Source organism: Felis catus, chromosome B2 (genome assembly GCF_018350175.1).
Source record: "Felis catus isolate Fca126 chromosome B2, F.catus_Fca126_mat1.0, whole genome shotgun sequence".
Taxonomy (NCBI): domain Eukaryota; kingdom Metazoa; phylum Chordata; class Mammalia; order Carnivora; family Felidae; genus Felis; species Felis catus.
Genome location: NC_058372.1, coordinates 131,915,965 through 131,932,835, shown reverse-complemented (window position 1 = coordinate 131,932,835; position 16,871 = coordinate 131,915,965). Strand labels below are relative to the sequence as shown.

Below are 16,871 nucleotides of genomic sequence, written 5' to 3'. Positions count from 1 at the left end.
ACTATAGCCTTAGGGATGACTGTAGCAGTGGAGACCATAAGTTTCTTGTCATATGATGATTTAATCATTGCTTATTTTTAGAGCTTGTGGATACCACTTTAAGCCATTTAGAGCCATCGCCTTCAAGAGTGGATGACAGAGTTCACTGAAGGGAGGCAATCATACTGGTTCAAGAGTAAATCACAGCAGGTATGTCTTGTAGGTTACCCATGCCCCAGGTGCTCAGTTCTCCATTGGGAGTGTTGTGTACCAAGTAGAGTTGCTCAGATAGAATACAAGGTACTGTAAGGGCAAATACAAATAACAAAAGTAGGCTTAATTCTCTCTATGGAAAATAAAGGAAGAGACTCTTTCCCTCCCTTTTTCTTAGACACCACTTTAGAAAACTTGCAAGTTCTCTCTCTTCCTCTTTGAAATACATGTAAATCTTTTTAAAGGCTAAATTTGGAGGATCACCTCATATAAGATATATCTTTTTCAAACAGAAAGTATCCTTCTAGGAACATCATAACTTGAACATACTTACCCTGAAGTGTTGTGCTGTTAGTTCTTTATTGTGGAGGGGAATAGGGTAGTGAGCTGTTTGTAAATCCTTCAGAGCCACAGGAAGTTTAGCCTTATCTTTGAAACTAGCAATCACATTTCCAACAGCTTTCAAAATTGTTAGAGACTGCTCTGTGAATCGGTAGCTCTCCTGTGAAGGGAAAGCAAAGCAGCCAGCCTCACTTTTGTTTTTTTGTTTTTTTGTTTTTTTTTTACTTAAGTGTAATTAAGCTTACAAAAATTTAGTTTCTGTTAATATATTAAACCTCTTCTCTATGGTTGATTCAACAGTTATTTGCGAAGGGCTTACTTGCTCAAGGCATTTTGCTAGGGGCTGTGATCTCAAAGATATAAAACAAGGGATATGATTCCTGCTGTAGTGGGAACACATGGGAAGAACACCTACCTCACATTGGGAGCCAGGGGACATTTCTCCATGGTATTAATATCCATATTTAGTTCTGAAGGGTGTCTAGGAATTAGTTTGACAAAATTGTGTGGGATTGGAGAACCAATGGGCAGAGAAGAGTTCAGGGAGATAGTGATGAAGATTAAAAAGATAAGGGGGTAAGCTGGGAGAGATTAGCAAAAGGGTACACACCTTCAACTATAAGATGAACAAGGTCTGAAGATCTATCTAAATGTAAACCATAGTGACTATAGTTGATAGCACTATATTGCAGAATTGATATTTGTTAATAGAACTTGAATGTTGTCACACACACACACACAAAAAAAGATAAGTACGTGAGGTGAGGTGATGTTTGTGTTAATTAACTAGATGATGGGGATCCTTTCACAATATTTATGTATACAAAATCACCAGCATGTAGAGTTTATATAACTTACAATTTTGCTTGACTGTTTTGCCTCAATAAAGCTTGTGAAAAAAAAAAAAAAAGGAATTGGATGTCAAATTGCAAAACTGTAGGTCAAAACCAAAGAGTGGGGAATGGGGGGGAGAGAGAGAGAGAGAAAGAGAAACCTAAGGCGTTTGCAGATCATCTTGATTGGCATGTGGTGGGTAGTTGGTGGGTAGGGGAGGAGCTGCCCAGAGTAGAGGGTGCTTTGAGACAGCACGGAGGGGGTGAAGTGGGAACAAAAACTTGTGAGGTCTACCTTTGCCCCCTTTCCTAGGGAGCACCATGCTGCCATCATGACCCTTGGTTCCCTGCAGAAGTTTTGAGGAATGGCCCCGCAGCTATACCTGGACAGTACCAATTTGCTGCTTGGGGCGAACTGATGAAGACAGACACAACCGACTCACCCCCTTAACGCATTTACTATCCTATTACCTTCTCCCCAACCTCCCAAAGCCTACAGAAAGCCTCTTCTCAATGGTATTTCCCCCTCAGGTGAAGCCAGGACCAGAAAAGTTGTCTGGTCAAGAGGCAGCACTGGGAGTGATCACATACGGCTCTGAGCAGCTTGAATCTTTCTGCTCTTGGACTGGTCTATCGCTTCTTGCTTCCTCATTCAAACTGAAGAATAATAGGGCCTGACTTTAAGCCCCAGTAGGTTTTACAAGATGGAAGAATTTATAACCCCAGGGAAAGATGAGTTCACAGATCAAAATAAGTAGACACCTACGAAGTTCAGTCACCTAAAGAAAAAAAAAAAAAAAAAAAAAAAAACAGACTGGGTAATCCATACTACCTAAAGCAGAATTGTTTTTTAAGAAAAGAAAAACAAAGATGAAAAAAATAATTTAAAATAGCAGGATAAACATAATTAAGGGAATAAGAGACAGGTACTTATAAGGTGGGCTTGCTGATCTTTCTTCTACTGCACAGGAGGGAGAGGACTGGAGAGAGCACAGCAGAGAGGAGGCCGTCAGGGGAATCCTGCACAATCTCTCCCTAGAGAGGCAAGAATCCGTGACTGAGCCTGTCTGGGCCACAGCAACATTAGCACAAAAGAGCTGCTTCTGAATCATCTTGATGCTACCTTGGCCAAGAGAGTTATCAACTGGCTGAGAAGATCTCGCCTCCCTAATAAGAGGCTGTGCTACATGGAGATGGGATGGGGGGAGGGTGTAAAACTGAATTATGCAGTGAGAATGCCCCATGCAAATTGGTCCCCCCAAAGCAGAGGCCCACATATCTAAATGGGATGCCTTTTAGAGGACATCTAAAACTGAGACAGGACCTCAGGGGAGTGGCCGGTTGCATTTACCTCATTTCTTCTTTCAGACACCGTCAGAACATCGGTGTAAGAGAAACTAAGAAGAGGCCAAGAAAAGAGGAGATGAACAAGAGTGACAGGACTTTCCATGGATCCTCTTACCCTGAATCCCAGAGACAAATGCTCCAAATCTCTTAGGCTGAGGAAGGGGTAAAAGGAGTCAATGATACCAGAATTTCAAGCTATAATGGAAAGGACTGTACTGATCCTCTATACATTCCCAAGGACCAGTATGCTATGGGATCTACCTGAGATGTTAACAGAGGTGAAAGGGGATTCCACAGAGCAGAAGTGAATGCAGTTGTCGGAGAAAAACTAAAATTAATTGCATTCCTGCAGAGTGTAGGCTATTTATTGTACGTGTCATTTTGGAGAATTTCTTGCAGAATATACTTAACAGTTTTAAAAGGTAAAACATGGGTAAGTTGAATTACAAAAAATAGGCCTATGATTTAGTTCAAAATCTTTGAAAATAAGGCACCAAAAAAATCACAACTGCTTAAAGTTTACCGGCTCAAAGTTGGGTAGCACGACATCTTCGTCCCCAATGACAAAAGTCACCATGCTGCAGATGTGTATGGAATGCCCCACGGGGGAGTATGCGGTGAAGAGAAGCATATGTCTCCTAAAGAGAATAGACAATAGATGAGGACCCAGGGGTTCCCGTTGTAGTCCTTGACTCTGCTGGTTGTTTGATGACAGCTTGTGCTCAAATGAAGTCACACATTACTGAGAGTAGAATTCTTTAACTCTGGTGGGATAAAGACTTTTGGATATTCACTCTGAAAGAATCATCAGAGATCATGGAATCTATGTTTCATTAGTCACATAAAACATAGTTACGCTAAATGAGGAACTTGCACATGCTGGAGGAATCTCCCATATGCTGCAGTCCCAGTGCAAGTGACTCCTGATTTTTCACTAACAAGAATAATTCACAGTGGTATAGGGCTTTGTTGATTTCATAGTCACTTTCCCACAGATGCATAATTTTATGTGTGTTGTTTGTGTCTTTCCTACCAGGGTTGCGGCGTCACCGAGAGCAGGGACACTCGTTCCCCCCATTGTTGAGCACTTAGAGCGTGTTCAAAACATACATGTTGATAGGTTAGGCCCTGCAGGGAAACACCCAGATATATATAAGGAGGTTCTTTATTAATTTCCTGTTCTTGGTTGTCTTAATGGATTAGCACTCAGAGTGATGACTTCTGGGAGAACCTCTCTATGCCAGGGTTTTCAGGGTAGGATGTGAGAAATATTGAAGTTTTAAAATTTATTATTTCCTGGGAAGATTGGATGCTTGCCATACATTATGTTAGCATTTGATTTTGCTGTTTAGGCTTTGCTTTTTTTCATAAGGGCCATCACTTTTCATTGATCACATAGAATTAACATGATTGATCTTAGGAAATACAGTACAAATATTCATTTCATCTGAAATATGAGGTAATATTTTGAATTTTATTCATCAAAATCAAGAAAACTTTTTGATTATGCATATTTTATTTAAACTGGAAAATATAATCTGCCAAGCCAAGTTTATTTTAATTAAAAATAAAGCTATAGGTAATATTAAACACAAGGTAAAACTATAGACTGGTAGGGGAAAAAGTCTGTTTTTAAATAAAATCATGGTTCTTGCCAAGGCATGTACGATTCTGAAGAAAACAAAAAGGATTGTTTGATGCATTGATTTTAAGAAATGCTGATTTAAACCCTATTCTTTACTAAAGAGATTGTTAATCTTTGACAATTATGGGTCTTCCAAATGGAGATTCGGTGAACAGCATTTCTTTAATATATGTGCTCGTGGAGTTATTTTTCGCAAGAATCATAATGATAGATCTGTTTCATACTAAATCACTTTCAGAAACCATATCCTATATCCCATATTGTTTAATTATCAGGTAGCCAGTAGCTTACAAGGCTTCAACACATTCTTCATGTGGGAAAAATGAAGTTACTCCATACCCAACAGGCAGCCGGACCACCGCAGCCTTGGTGGCATACGTATGAATCTTCAAAACAAGATCTCGTGGCTTCAGAGATTTCCAGGAAAGGGATTCCGCTGTAAGCAGTCCAGGCCCTACGTGGGGGCTGTCTTTTGTTAAAGCTAGGGAAGGGAAAAATATGAAAATTTGACTGTGAGAGTATAGCTGGCCTTCACTTCACGACCCTAGTAATGATACTAACAATATCAGGAATTAGAGGTGTTCTGAAAATATTCATAAAACCCAGAGAAATTACTCTGGGAGATAATTACTGGAAATAATATGAAGTGGGATTCAGGTTTTCCTCTCTGTCCCATTTTCCTCCTCAGAATCATCCCCATCACTTTGATTACCTTATTATCTGTGGCAGAAATCACAATATCCCTCTAGGTGCAATTTTAAAGGGTGGGGGAAACATATCTGGGAAATTAAGAGGTTCTCCTAAAATAGTGGCCAAGCGAAGTCTAAATATCCTACTGCTTATGTTTTTACTTTGGATTCTTAGCTTTAATTGTGTGTAGAAATTAACAAATCAGTAACAAAAATTTAATTTTAGCATTTAGTGTTCCTCTGAAAATGAATAAAGAATATCAGGCACTCTTCATGGGTAGCTAAGGCCAAAACACTTCTTAAATTAAAAAAATTAATTTAATTTAATTAATTGAAACAAACTTGACACACAACATTGTATTAGTTTTAGATGTACAGCATAATGATTTGATACATGTATATATTGTGAAATGGTTACCATGAAAATTTAGTTAACATCCATTACCCCACACAATTATAGGTTTTTTTTTTCTTGTAATGAGAACCTTTAAGATTCTCTCTTAGCAACTTTCAAATATATAATATAGTATCATTACCTATAGTCACCCTACTGTATATTACATCTCCAGAACTTATATTACCCTATATTTTTACCCTATTTCCCGATAATACTCAAACCGAGGATATAAGAGCACAAAATGACTTGAAACACCTCTACACACATAGAATTTCAATGTTTTAGGACATGGTATGGCTTAGGAGCTCTTACTTAATAGATATACTAAGCTTATACCAATAAAGTTTGGAAATATTCAACAAGTATTTATTGCCCACTGATACACACTAGACCCTGTTCTAACCGCTGGGTATACCTGGGTAGAAAATCATAGGCCTGCCATCAAAGTTGGCAGGACATTTAATATCCAGCATTCAGCAAATTTTTATTGAACCTCCATAGTGCCATGTATTATAAACTTGAATTAGAGATGCTTTGATTTTGCTGTTTAGACTTTTATTTTTCTATAAAAGCCATAGCTTTTCATGGATTACATAGAATTAGTAGGATTGATCTTGGTAATCCAGTAAAAACATTTATTCATTTGAGATAGGAGGTAGTATTTTGAATTTTATTCATCAAAATCAGGAAAACTTTCAATTATGCATATTTTCCTTAAAATGGAAAGTGTGATCAGCTTAGCCAAATTTATCTTGAAAATAAAACTACAGGTACGATTAAAAACAAACCATAGTTGGGGCACCTGGGTGGCTCAGTTGGTTAAGCGTCCAACTCTTGATTTATGCTCAGGTCATGATCTCACAGTTCATGAGATTGAGCCCCATGTGGGGCCTGCTTGGGATTTTCTCCTTCCCCCCTCTCTCTGCCGCTCCTCTGCTCTCTCTCTCTTTCTCTCAAAAGTAAATAAATAAATATTTTTAAAAACCTCATAGGTAATGAGATTGATGGGGGGGGGGGATGCTGTTTCTTAATCTGTTTTGAAATAAACAGATTTAACTTTAACAAACAGGACAAAGAATTGAAGAATGATGTTTTGTGCATATATGCACATGTGCAAAGAGCTGGCTTCAGACAGAAGCAAGAACAGTCCATCCATGAGCAGGAGGGAAGGTGACTAGAACTGGGGAGAACTCATTATGGGAAAGATGAAGTGGGTCATTCCTGACTTTTTCTCTCTCTCCAGTGAAAATGGCGGCAAGGTCATCAGCTGAAAATACACAAGGATGAGAGCAGCTGTTAGAAGATCTGAAGGTTTGAGATAGTCGTCCAGGAGGAGGAGAGTGAGGAATGCATGAACCAGGGAAGCGTTGGCAGTGTTTAGGGGGCCATTTTGAAATCTGTGGTCCTCAGTTGAAAGTGGGGCTAGCTGATAGGGTTATTTTTTCTCCAGTCACATCCAATCGGTGCACATTCATCAGTGCTCTGATGCACCACATGTAAGATACAGAGCTCATTGGCTGAATTCAACCAGTATTGGGATTTTGCCAAGACAGTAAGTTGAGGGGGTAAAGATGAGCAATCACACTGAGGTATGTCCAAGGCTACAATTACAACAACAGGCCATGGAAACTGGGGGATGAGAGAAATAAGGACACGAGGAGACAGACGAATAGGGAAAAGTGGGAGGGTCAATGGATGGCAGTCCCAGTGGAGTCAAAGGATTGTAGAAGCAAGGGTTCTAGAGAAAGTGGACTGGAGAGTCAGCGTGTGTAGTCAGAGCTTGAAATGGGGATGCTTGAGATGATATAGTTACTGGCAGGTAAGTTCTAAAGTGTAATCATGAAAACAAAGGCCAGGGTGGGATGGAGGAAAAGATCTTCAGAGCTGTCAAATCAAAGGAAGAGTGCATGTTTTTCAACAGATCTTGAAAGACTCAAGAATGGTGACATGCAAAGGTGGAAAGAAAAACAGAGTGGCTAGTCATGCTGAAGAGGTGAACATGTGACCGCAACAAGGAGAGAAGCAGGTGGTAAGAGTGAGCATAACCCATGACGTCTGAGGAGGAAGACCATCCTAGGAGGCGGTGTGAGGGTGACTCTCCTGCAGACTCTGGAGAGGAAATAGTTTCCTTTATCCAGAGCCCCAAAATCTTGTATTTCCCCTGGACTGAACGAAAGTGAGCTGGGATTTAAGACTATAACTTTCTCAAAGCCCTCTTACCTCCAGATTCTCCCCATCGTACCAGTGCAGAAAAGCAAACCAGCAGTTCAATAGGTTTCAGACTATCCACAAACAGATAATAGGACACGCGTTCATCTGAGAACTGCGAGAAATCAGACAAATCATTGAATTTAATATTAGTCAACTAATGCCATATATCACACTTCTAATAATTCTACCTAACATTTATAGAGAACCTACTGTGCTCTAGACACCACAGTAAGTACTTTACAGCTTTAATGATAGGAAGAAAATCACACTGAGTAAATGTTGGCAATAGTCTATAGAACCTGGGTCTATAGGACCTGTGTGAGTTTGGCTCCCTATCAGAGAGAGTCAAAGCTCTTCTCCACGAGTGAAGAAAAGGGATATGCTTGTTTCAGAAATAACAAATGGAGGAGACTGGGCTTGAGGCTGGGCAATACTCAGAAAATACAGATCTCTGATAAATAGACAGGACACAAAGTAACTGTGGCAAAGAATGGAAATGTCTAATGGGGATGTATCAAGGTTATTTTATAGGATGGCATGTGATATAAACCCTTTCTTCCTTTTGTTTACAAGATCTCTAGAAATATAGCCAACGCACACTAATGAACCAGACTGGATTTTCGCTTTGACGATGCAAGAGAGTACTGAGTAAAACCAGAACTTCCCTTAAAGGACAGCCACGGAAGGGTTACATGCACATGATCTCAATCCATCCTATAGGGGCACTATTAATATCCATAATCATGGATGAAGAAACTGAAACACAAAGAGAGTAAGTAACTTTCCAAACGTCACAGGGCTTGCAAGTTCAAAGCTGAAATTCAAAAGTAGGTCTATCTATTTACCAACTCCAAGGTTGGTCTTTGAGACTGTAGCACTTTTATTGCCTCTCAAATTCTTGGTGCTTCCACATAATTTTGATTGATGGTATATGGTAAGTGTGTTAAAGTAACTTAATGTTATTATACATTAAAAGCTTTCATAATATTTTAGAATATAAAAACAATTAAAATATGAAAGAAAAATCTCTAGTGATACTGTAAAAACTGCAGGCTTGTTACTTAATCCAATGACAAGCATTTCTGGAAACGCTTGATACAGTGTAACTAGGTTTTAAAAGATCGTTTCCCTCAGTATCTTTCAATAGTAAGCATTTGACATCTATTTTGTTTGTTTCCTTTCAGCTGCAACATGTTGGTGATAAAGACAGTTGTTTCAAATATTCACTATCCAAAATCATGAAAGAAGCTTGGATTTGCCAGCCCAGTGTGCGTGCCAGGGGAAGAGTTCCTGCAAAGAGCTCATTTGCTGTCATTTTTGAGGGCCTGCGAATTTGGGGACAGGATGGGCATGGAGGCCACCCAGAGGAAGTCTGCACTGGTGTCAGCACCGGACACCTTGGGAGCACCTATCCCACCTACACACTGAGCACTGATGGGACATCCATGGAATGTGCTGGGAGAGGCCTCAGGCTCAGCCACTAAAATCACCCATGGCCACTAAAATCAGGAATGCCTGGCCTGAGCCCACAACCAATCCGTCCTCCCATGCCATCCTAATGGCTGTTAAGTTTGAATTCCAATGCCCTCCAAGAAAAAGCTGTTGTTTTTTCATATCATTGATGTAAACAACAAATCGGGGGACTAAAGGGACTCTTAGGAACTGCTATCATCTTATTTTGCCCAGCTGGGACTTGGGAAGGGAGAAAAAAATCTATATTTACCACCAGTTTGTAAAATCAGTTGGCCATTTTACTGCACAGATACACATGTGTCCTAGGAGGGTGGTGTATAACAAAAACTCGTAACCAAAGTGCCTTTAGTGACAAGAGTGACAGCAACATTGCTTACACTTGACTTTAGTAGGCACTCTTCTAAGTGTTTTACCTACATCCTCTCAATTATTTTCCCAATGCTAGGATAATGGGCTCTTACTGCAATCATTTTAGAGGAAAGAAAACTGAGGCAAAGTGGACTTAACTTAGTCAGGGTCCCACTCCAATGAAACCTGGATTCGAAGCCAGGCAGTCTGGCTCCAGGCTACCAACCCGGTGTACTTCGCGAGAGAGGCGTACTCGTGACAAAGTCCCAGGCTTCACATCAGGCAAACCTTATTCTCATGATGCTTGTGCCACTTACCAGTGTGGTGGTCTTGGGCAATTTACTCAGCCTTAACCTGCCTCAGTTTCCTTACCTGAAAAATGATGATAATAATAGTCCTTTCATAGGGTTTGCTATGGGGAGCTAATGCAATAAAAAACCTAGTTCAGGGCCAGCAACAGAGTAGGCACCTATCAATGACTTTCATTTTATTATTGCCAACAGTGAATATGGAGATACAGCGAAGTGCCTGTAAACTGTATGTTATTCTCACATCTCTGGGGCCACTTATTCCCAATTAGCAGTTATGTTATTTTCATAAAGTCAAAGCATTCCTCTGGGTATTTTCATAGATAAACTCCAGAGCTAGGTTGACCAGTTCTCCCACGACCTTCTCCCACAGGCACCACCACAGACTTGATTCTTGCTTTCAGAGCAGATAACCAGCTGCAAAGCACCTCCTGAAAAATGCTAAAAAAGGTTTTCTCTGCTGGCATTCTCATCTAGTACAAATGCAATGAGAAAAGCCATCTCCAAGACTTCTTTCTTCCCCCAACTGTGTGTACCGCTCCTGGAGATGTGGCATTATTGCAGGGGGCTTGAACGGCCCCATACAAGCAACATAAGAGTTTCAGTTAAATTTAGTTTCCCAGAATATGCTTCATAGTTTTCCCCCAAAATTCCACTCCATGTGAGATTTGTTAATTCATTCATTCAATAATTTTTTTTGTTGAGTTCCTACCTCATGCTAGGACCAATATTATAATAGTAAACAAAAGGACAGAGTCTTTCTCCTTAAGATGTTGACATCAAATGGGTGGGTAGGTGGAGGGCCACAGAGAAAAACAATCAGGCAGTTGGGATGGAGAAGGGTAAGCATAGGTTACACAGAGTGCATGCAGTCAGGGTACTTGACTTAGACTCTGTGGCCAGGGAAGGAGGTCTCACAGGGTCAAGGACATTCACACTGCTCTGAAAGACTTCCATCATTAGCCTGATGAAGGCAATAAAGATGGAGAATGAACTCCAGGTAGAGGGAAGAACATGGGCAAAAACAGCAGAAATGATAGTAAAAATGTGCTTTTGTTGTAGGAATAGCATGTATTTCAATAAACAATTTAAATCAAATATAGCGAATTTATTTGTGATTCATTTATTCGCAAATCAAGCACTTTTAATGTGAATTCACATAATAACACAGCTCAGAACTGAACATAATCAGATGACTCATACTTGGAGACATGAGTAGCAGAATTTTGCTTATTGTCTGGATAAGAGATTAGTAGAAGACTCAGTATTGATTTTGTTAATATAATCATAATTTTAGAAATGCTTGATAGATTTGAAGGTGTTTCTCACTAGCATGATTTAATCACAAACTTACATATGAGAAGGAAAGGAGATAATAATACATTTACCTTGAATTCTGTTTTTTGAAAGTTAAGGCAATATGAACTTGGTTTGTGAAAAATATATATATTCCTGGAAAACATTATTCATAACAGGTTAATGCCATCATATGCAACAGACTAGTACAACACGTTAGGATCGTAGGATCAAATAATTACAGGGGTGGGTGTAGAAAATAGGAAGAGGTTGGTAAATGGATACAAACATTCACTTATAAGATGAATAAGGTCCGAGGATCTAATGTATAATATGGTGACTAAACTTAAAAAAAAAAAAAAATCTTAAGCTTCTATTTCTTTATTTTGAGAGAGACAGAGACAGCGCAAGTGGGGAAGGGACACAGAGAAGGGGAGAGAGAGAATCCCAAGCAGGCTCTATACTGCCTGCACAGAGCCCGATACTGGGCTCAATTTCACAAAACTGTGAGATCATGACCTGAGCCAAAACCAGGTCAGATGCTTAACCGACTGAGCCACGCAGGCATCCCATAGGGTGACTAAACTTGATAATACTGGATTGTGTTACTGAAATTTGCTAAGAGAGTAGAACTTCAATGTTCCCACCCTGTCCCCCCCAAATTGGTAAATGTGTGAGGTGTTGGATGTGTTAACTCAATGGGAAGAGTCTTTCACAATGTGTATTTATATCAATTCATCACCATGTACATTTTAAATCTCTTAAAATTTTATTTACCAATTATACGTCAATAAAGCTGAGAAAAAAATCATAACAACTGTATTGAATTAGTTGTCTTAAAGGGACACAAATGATCTCTCTTAGTGAATAAACAGTCTTCATTTTAATCAATAAGTAAGTCTCTGAGGATGGCCTGAAACTGGCCTGAGTTTCGGCTATTGATGTTCTATGTGGATAGTCAACTCATCGATCTTTCTTTCTAATAGTTTCTCTTGATATTATATCAATGCCAGAGTAATATTGGTTTAATCCCTTTAAATGATAGCTAAAAATTAATGGCTTATATATCCACCACATTTAATACACACAAAAAGTTCATACTTACTGAAAGCATACACAGAAGTCTTCAAAATCTAACCATATTTCTTTAGAAACGTTATTATTTATTGTTGGGAGGTCCTCCTGTGATTTTTCCTGTGTTGCTGTCGTCTGGCTGACTAAATCTCTTTCCAAACTAAGTCCTTCACCTTGATGAGCTGTTTCATTTAATCCAAGTTCTGTTAGCTCTTCTGTGCATAGCAGAAGACAAACATGTCAATTGCACCTATGTTGTTAAATATTAAGCTATTGAGGTATGGAAAGTTATAGAGGGAGTTTCACTTTTAAGTCTCTTTTTGAAAGAAAAAAACACATTTCCTGAGACAATCATTTACAGCAAGCCTCAGATTTGGAGATGTTCATGCAGAGACACATTTTCATACACTCGGGAATCTAATCCTAACTCATACACATAGCAGAGTGTTAAGAACTTTTGAAATCACTTTCATAAAGTCGTATGCACATTTTTCACAGATTATAAAGTTATAACAGTTTCACAGATTATACAGTTATTAGCTAGTTTGTTTAAAATTAGCTAGTGTATTTAAAATCTACTATAGGTAGACATGTTCCTATAAGGCTCACGCAACAGAAGAAAGGACAACCTGAGAAAGCATTGCAATAAACGTGCTTCAGTGAGCCATTTAATGGCACCTCACAGTCTGTCATTTCTGTATCTTGTTTTATGTCTATCAAGTAATGTCACAAAGTTCTTATAGACTTCTTGACTCAAAATGTTACATATGCACGTGCCACATACTGCTTTTTTGGATGTGAGGATTGGCCAAGTCTTCATTTAGGAACTGAGGAATTGGCAATGGTTTCAGCACTTTGATCATCACATGCCTGCATTAAAACACATGAACTGTACTCATGGGCCCTTAATCAGATCACCTTTTATTTTGACTTTAAGTGTGAATTTAACCAGTGAGATTATCAGGGTTTTCTAGCCCAGAGTAGATTAGACTCAACACATCAGAGGAGACACTGGAGACACCAGGAAAAGGGGAAGTTAAGAGCTGTCAAGAAACAGAGACCCTTTGTGCTTTGATGTTTTTCAAAGTCATGAGAAGTTTATGAATTTACCTTTTCCAGGTATAACTTGTGAAGTAATGTTTCCCTGTGAATTGAAAGGAACACATTAAGAAACCATTTTTAAATTCAACAAAACATGTTAGTTATCTAAAGCACCAATGCTTTTAAAAGAGTTAATACTGTCTTTAAATATTAAAGAAACAGATTTCTGCAATAGTTACTAAAACATGGCAAAGCAGAAACTTTGTTTTCAACCTTAGAATTCAAAGATGTGAATTTAATTAAATAATTGGCTGAGGGTTTAAGTTTGTGACATTAAAACAAAGAATATGTGAGTTTCTTAAATAATCGAATCTTACAATAAGAGTTAAATTAAAACAATAATATCCTTATCCTTATCCTTATCTTTACCCTTATCCTTATCCTTATCCTTATCTTTACCCTTATTCTTATCTTTATCCTTATCCTTATCCTTATCCTTATCCTTATCCTTATCCTTATCCTTAACCTTATCCAAGAAGCAAGTCCACCCATGCCTTAGGGCCCCTGAAACAATTAGCAGGCATCTGAGACAGAGAGAATGAGATATGGGCTCATATCAAAACACAGGAAAGGGTTAAATGTCTATTTAAGGAACAGAACAAATCCCCACTTTGCCCTAAATCCTTTCAACATTAGCATCTAGCTTTCTTCTGCCTCAACAGAACTCTGGAAATGGCTTCACATGGAAAAATTAAATGAGAAATCTCCGGATCTGGGTTCACAGGTACCGTGGGAAACAGGAGAAGCTACTATACAAAGAGGAGAGGAATTAAGTGAAAGTCCACATGCTGAACTTTGAACTCTCAGCTCCTCTGTGCTGCTTGGTTCAATAACACTTATGGATCAGTGTATACCAACGCCTTTGACCCAGTCCACCCCAGGAGGGAGATTAGAGGACTCTAAACTGGAGAAACTGACCAGAGCCAGGGAAAACCCCAACATCTACATTTGAAGCTAATCCCAGTCCCAAATGAACCTCATTTACCCCCAATTATCCTAAATTAATTACCCTACCAGCTGACAAGCTCTAGCCATTCTGTAAAGCCACTTCCAATCAGCAGCTCTTTAATGTCATAAATTCTTTAGACACATATATGCAGCAGAGTATCACCAGACAATTAAGGAAGGAGTCTTATATCAAAGAAAGAAACTAAAGGGTGTGGGTGGAAAGATTAAGAGAAAACAGAACCAACTATATAGGATATATTTTTGAAATTGATAATATTAGATAAGAGAATATCCATCTATCAAATAAGAAATGTCTCCAAAAATACAATCAAGAGGGGAGCCTGGGTGGCTCAGTTGGTTGAGCTTCCAACTTCAGCTCAGGTCATGATCTCATGGTTTGTGAGTTCGAGCCCACGTCAGGCTCAGAGCCTGGAGCCTGCTTCGGATTCTGTCTCCTTCTTTCTCTCTGCCCCTCCCCACTTGTGCTCTGTCTCTCAAAAATAAATAAATGCTTAAAAAATTTTTTAAAAAATACAATCAAGAATGAGAGCTCTTAGAAACTGAAAATAAGAAAGTAGAATAAATTCAACAGAAAGTTTCGATGACAAAATCGACACAAAAGACAAAGAGATTAAAGCTATAAATCTTTTCGAAGAAGACCTAGGAGGAAAGCTTCATGACATTGGATTTTGCAGTGATTTCTTGGTTGTGATACTACACAACAATAACAAATGTAAAAATACATACTACATCAAAATAAAAAAATTCTGTCCATCAAAGGACATAATCAATACAGTGCAACCTACAGAATGGGAGAAAAATTCTGCAAATGATGCATCCGAGAAAAGGGTAGCATCAAGAATATATAAAGAACTTATGTAAAGAACAACAGAAAACAAATGAATTAATTTAAAAATGGGCAAGAGACTTAAGTAGATATTTACCCGAGTAAGATAAACAAATGACCAACAAGCACATGAAAAGATACTCAACATCAGTAATCATTAGGGAAATGCAAATCAAAAGTATAATGAGATTCAACCTCATACCCATTATGATAGTTACTGTTATGAAATAAATAAATAAATAAATAAATAAATAAATAAATAAATAAACAGGCATGGGTGTTGGTGAGGACGTGGGGAAACTGGAAGTCCTGTGCACTCCTAGTGAGAATATAAAATGAAAAACAGTATTGCAGCTCCTGAAAAATAAACGTTGATTTAATATGTGACTCAACAAGTCCTCGTTTGGATAAAAACCCAACAGAATTAAAAGCAGTATCTCAAGGAGATATTTGTATACCTATGGTCATATTAGCATCATGCACCCAGTGTCCATTGTTGGCTTAATGAATAAACAATGTGATATACATATATATGTATATATACTATTCCATCATATTATATACTATTACATATATATATATATATATATATATATATATACACACACACACACACACACATATGAATGACACTTGCTACAACATGGGAAGGACTGTGGGAACATTATACTAAATGACATAAGCCAGTCACAAGCATATAAATACTGTATGATCCCCCCTTATATAAGGCACCTAGAGTAGTCAAATTCATAGAGACAAAGTACAATGGTGGTTCTAAGGGACTGAGAGAAGGGGGAATGAGAAACTGTTTAATGGGTATAGAGTTTTAGTTTTGTAATATGAAGTAAGATCTGAAGATCGGTTGCGCAGCAATGTGAATGTTCTCAACATTGTGTTGAGAAGAAGGAACTCTCCAAGAAACAGTATTAAGAAAAATCATCCAGACTGAATAAATCCTCCAGGAAACAGTATTAGGAGAAATTATCCAGGTTGAATGGGTTCATGGAGTACCCAGCACAGTTCATGAAAAAGACTCATACCAAGGCCAATCACTGCAAAGTTTAATTATTCCAAGAATGAAAAGATGGTCTTTGAGATGGCAGAGAGTCACATACAAATGATCAAGAATCCCAGTGTCATGTGTATTCTCAAGGACAATGCTTATATTTCTGTAAATACATTGTAGAATGCTACTAAGATCAACCTAATTTACAAATTCATCCCCTCACACAGTTAACATAGTTAACCATTCTTCTTTGCGTGTGTGGGCGGGGGGAGGGGACATTCGGTTAAGTTAAAAAGAAAAAGAAAAAGAAAACCAATGCTTAAAGGTAGAATACAAGGGATTAAGGAAAGGGATTAAGGGAGAACTTCAAAATTCTAAAGGAATGATTTCTAAACTAAAATCTATATCCCACCAAAATATAAATCAGGTGGAGGGTGGATTATAGATAACTGCAAGCACATCAATTCTCATAATTTCCAATTCTCATAAATCTTTTCCCAGAAGTTTTGGAAAATGCAATTCACCAAAATTAGGTTTTAACCTAGAAACATAGTTTCCAGAAAACAAGAAATCCATCACAGAGAGACAAAAGGAAGTCTCAAGATGACAGGTGTAAGGTTCCATTCATTTGAACTGTAGGAAGAAAGCAAAGGATTCTGGGGTGGGGAGGTGTCTCCAGGAACATAACTGGCACTTAAAGAAAACCTAATGTGTTTGTGTGCCAAATAGTCTTTAGAGGGATTTTCTTTTCCTTCCTTTCTTCCTCCCTCCCTCCTTTCTTTCTTTCTTTCTTTCTTTCTTTCTTTCTTTCTTT

The 16,871-nt window shown here is 38.4% G+C and overlaps 1 protein-coding gene across 11 annotated transcripts in view; it reads right to left on the bottom strand.

Moving 5' to 3' along the window:
* The window catches only part of ADGB (androglobin), a 162,343-nt gene that overhangs the window by 58,479 nt on the left and 86,993 nt on the right, over positions 1–16,871 (bottom strand). For all 11 annotated transcript variants that reach the window (XM_045058174.1, XM_006932082.4, XM_045058180.1 and 8 more), the window contains 7 exons: positions 13,266–13,299; positions 12,187–12,370; positions 11,174–11,237; positions 7,666–7,768; positions 4,699–4,840; positions 3,238–3,352; positions 527–694 (listed from right to left, as the gene is read on the bottom strand). In XM_045058174.1, coding sequence (XP_044914109.1) covers positions 527–694; positions 3,238–3,352; positions 4,699–4,840; positions 7,666–7,768; positions 11,174–11,237; positions 12,187–12,370; positions 13,266–13,299 — 810 coding nt within the window. The remainder of the gene's footprint in view (positions 1–526; positions 695–3,237; positions 3,353–4,698; positions 4,841–7,665; positions 7,769–11,173; positions 11,238–12,186; positions 12,371–13,265; positions 13,300–16,871) is intronic.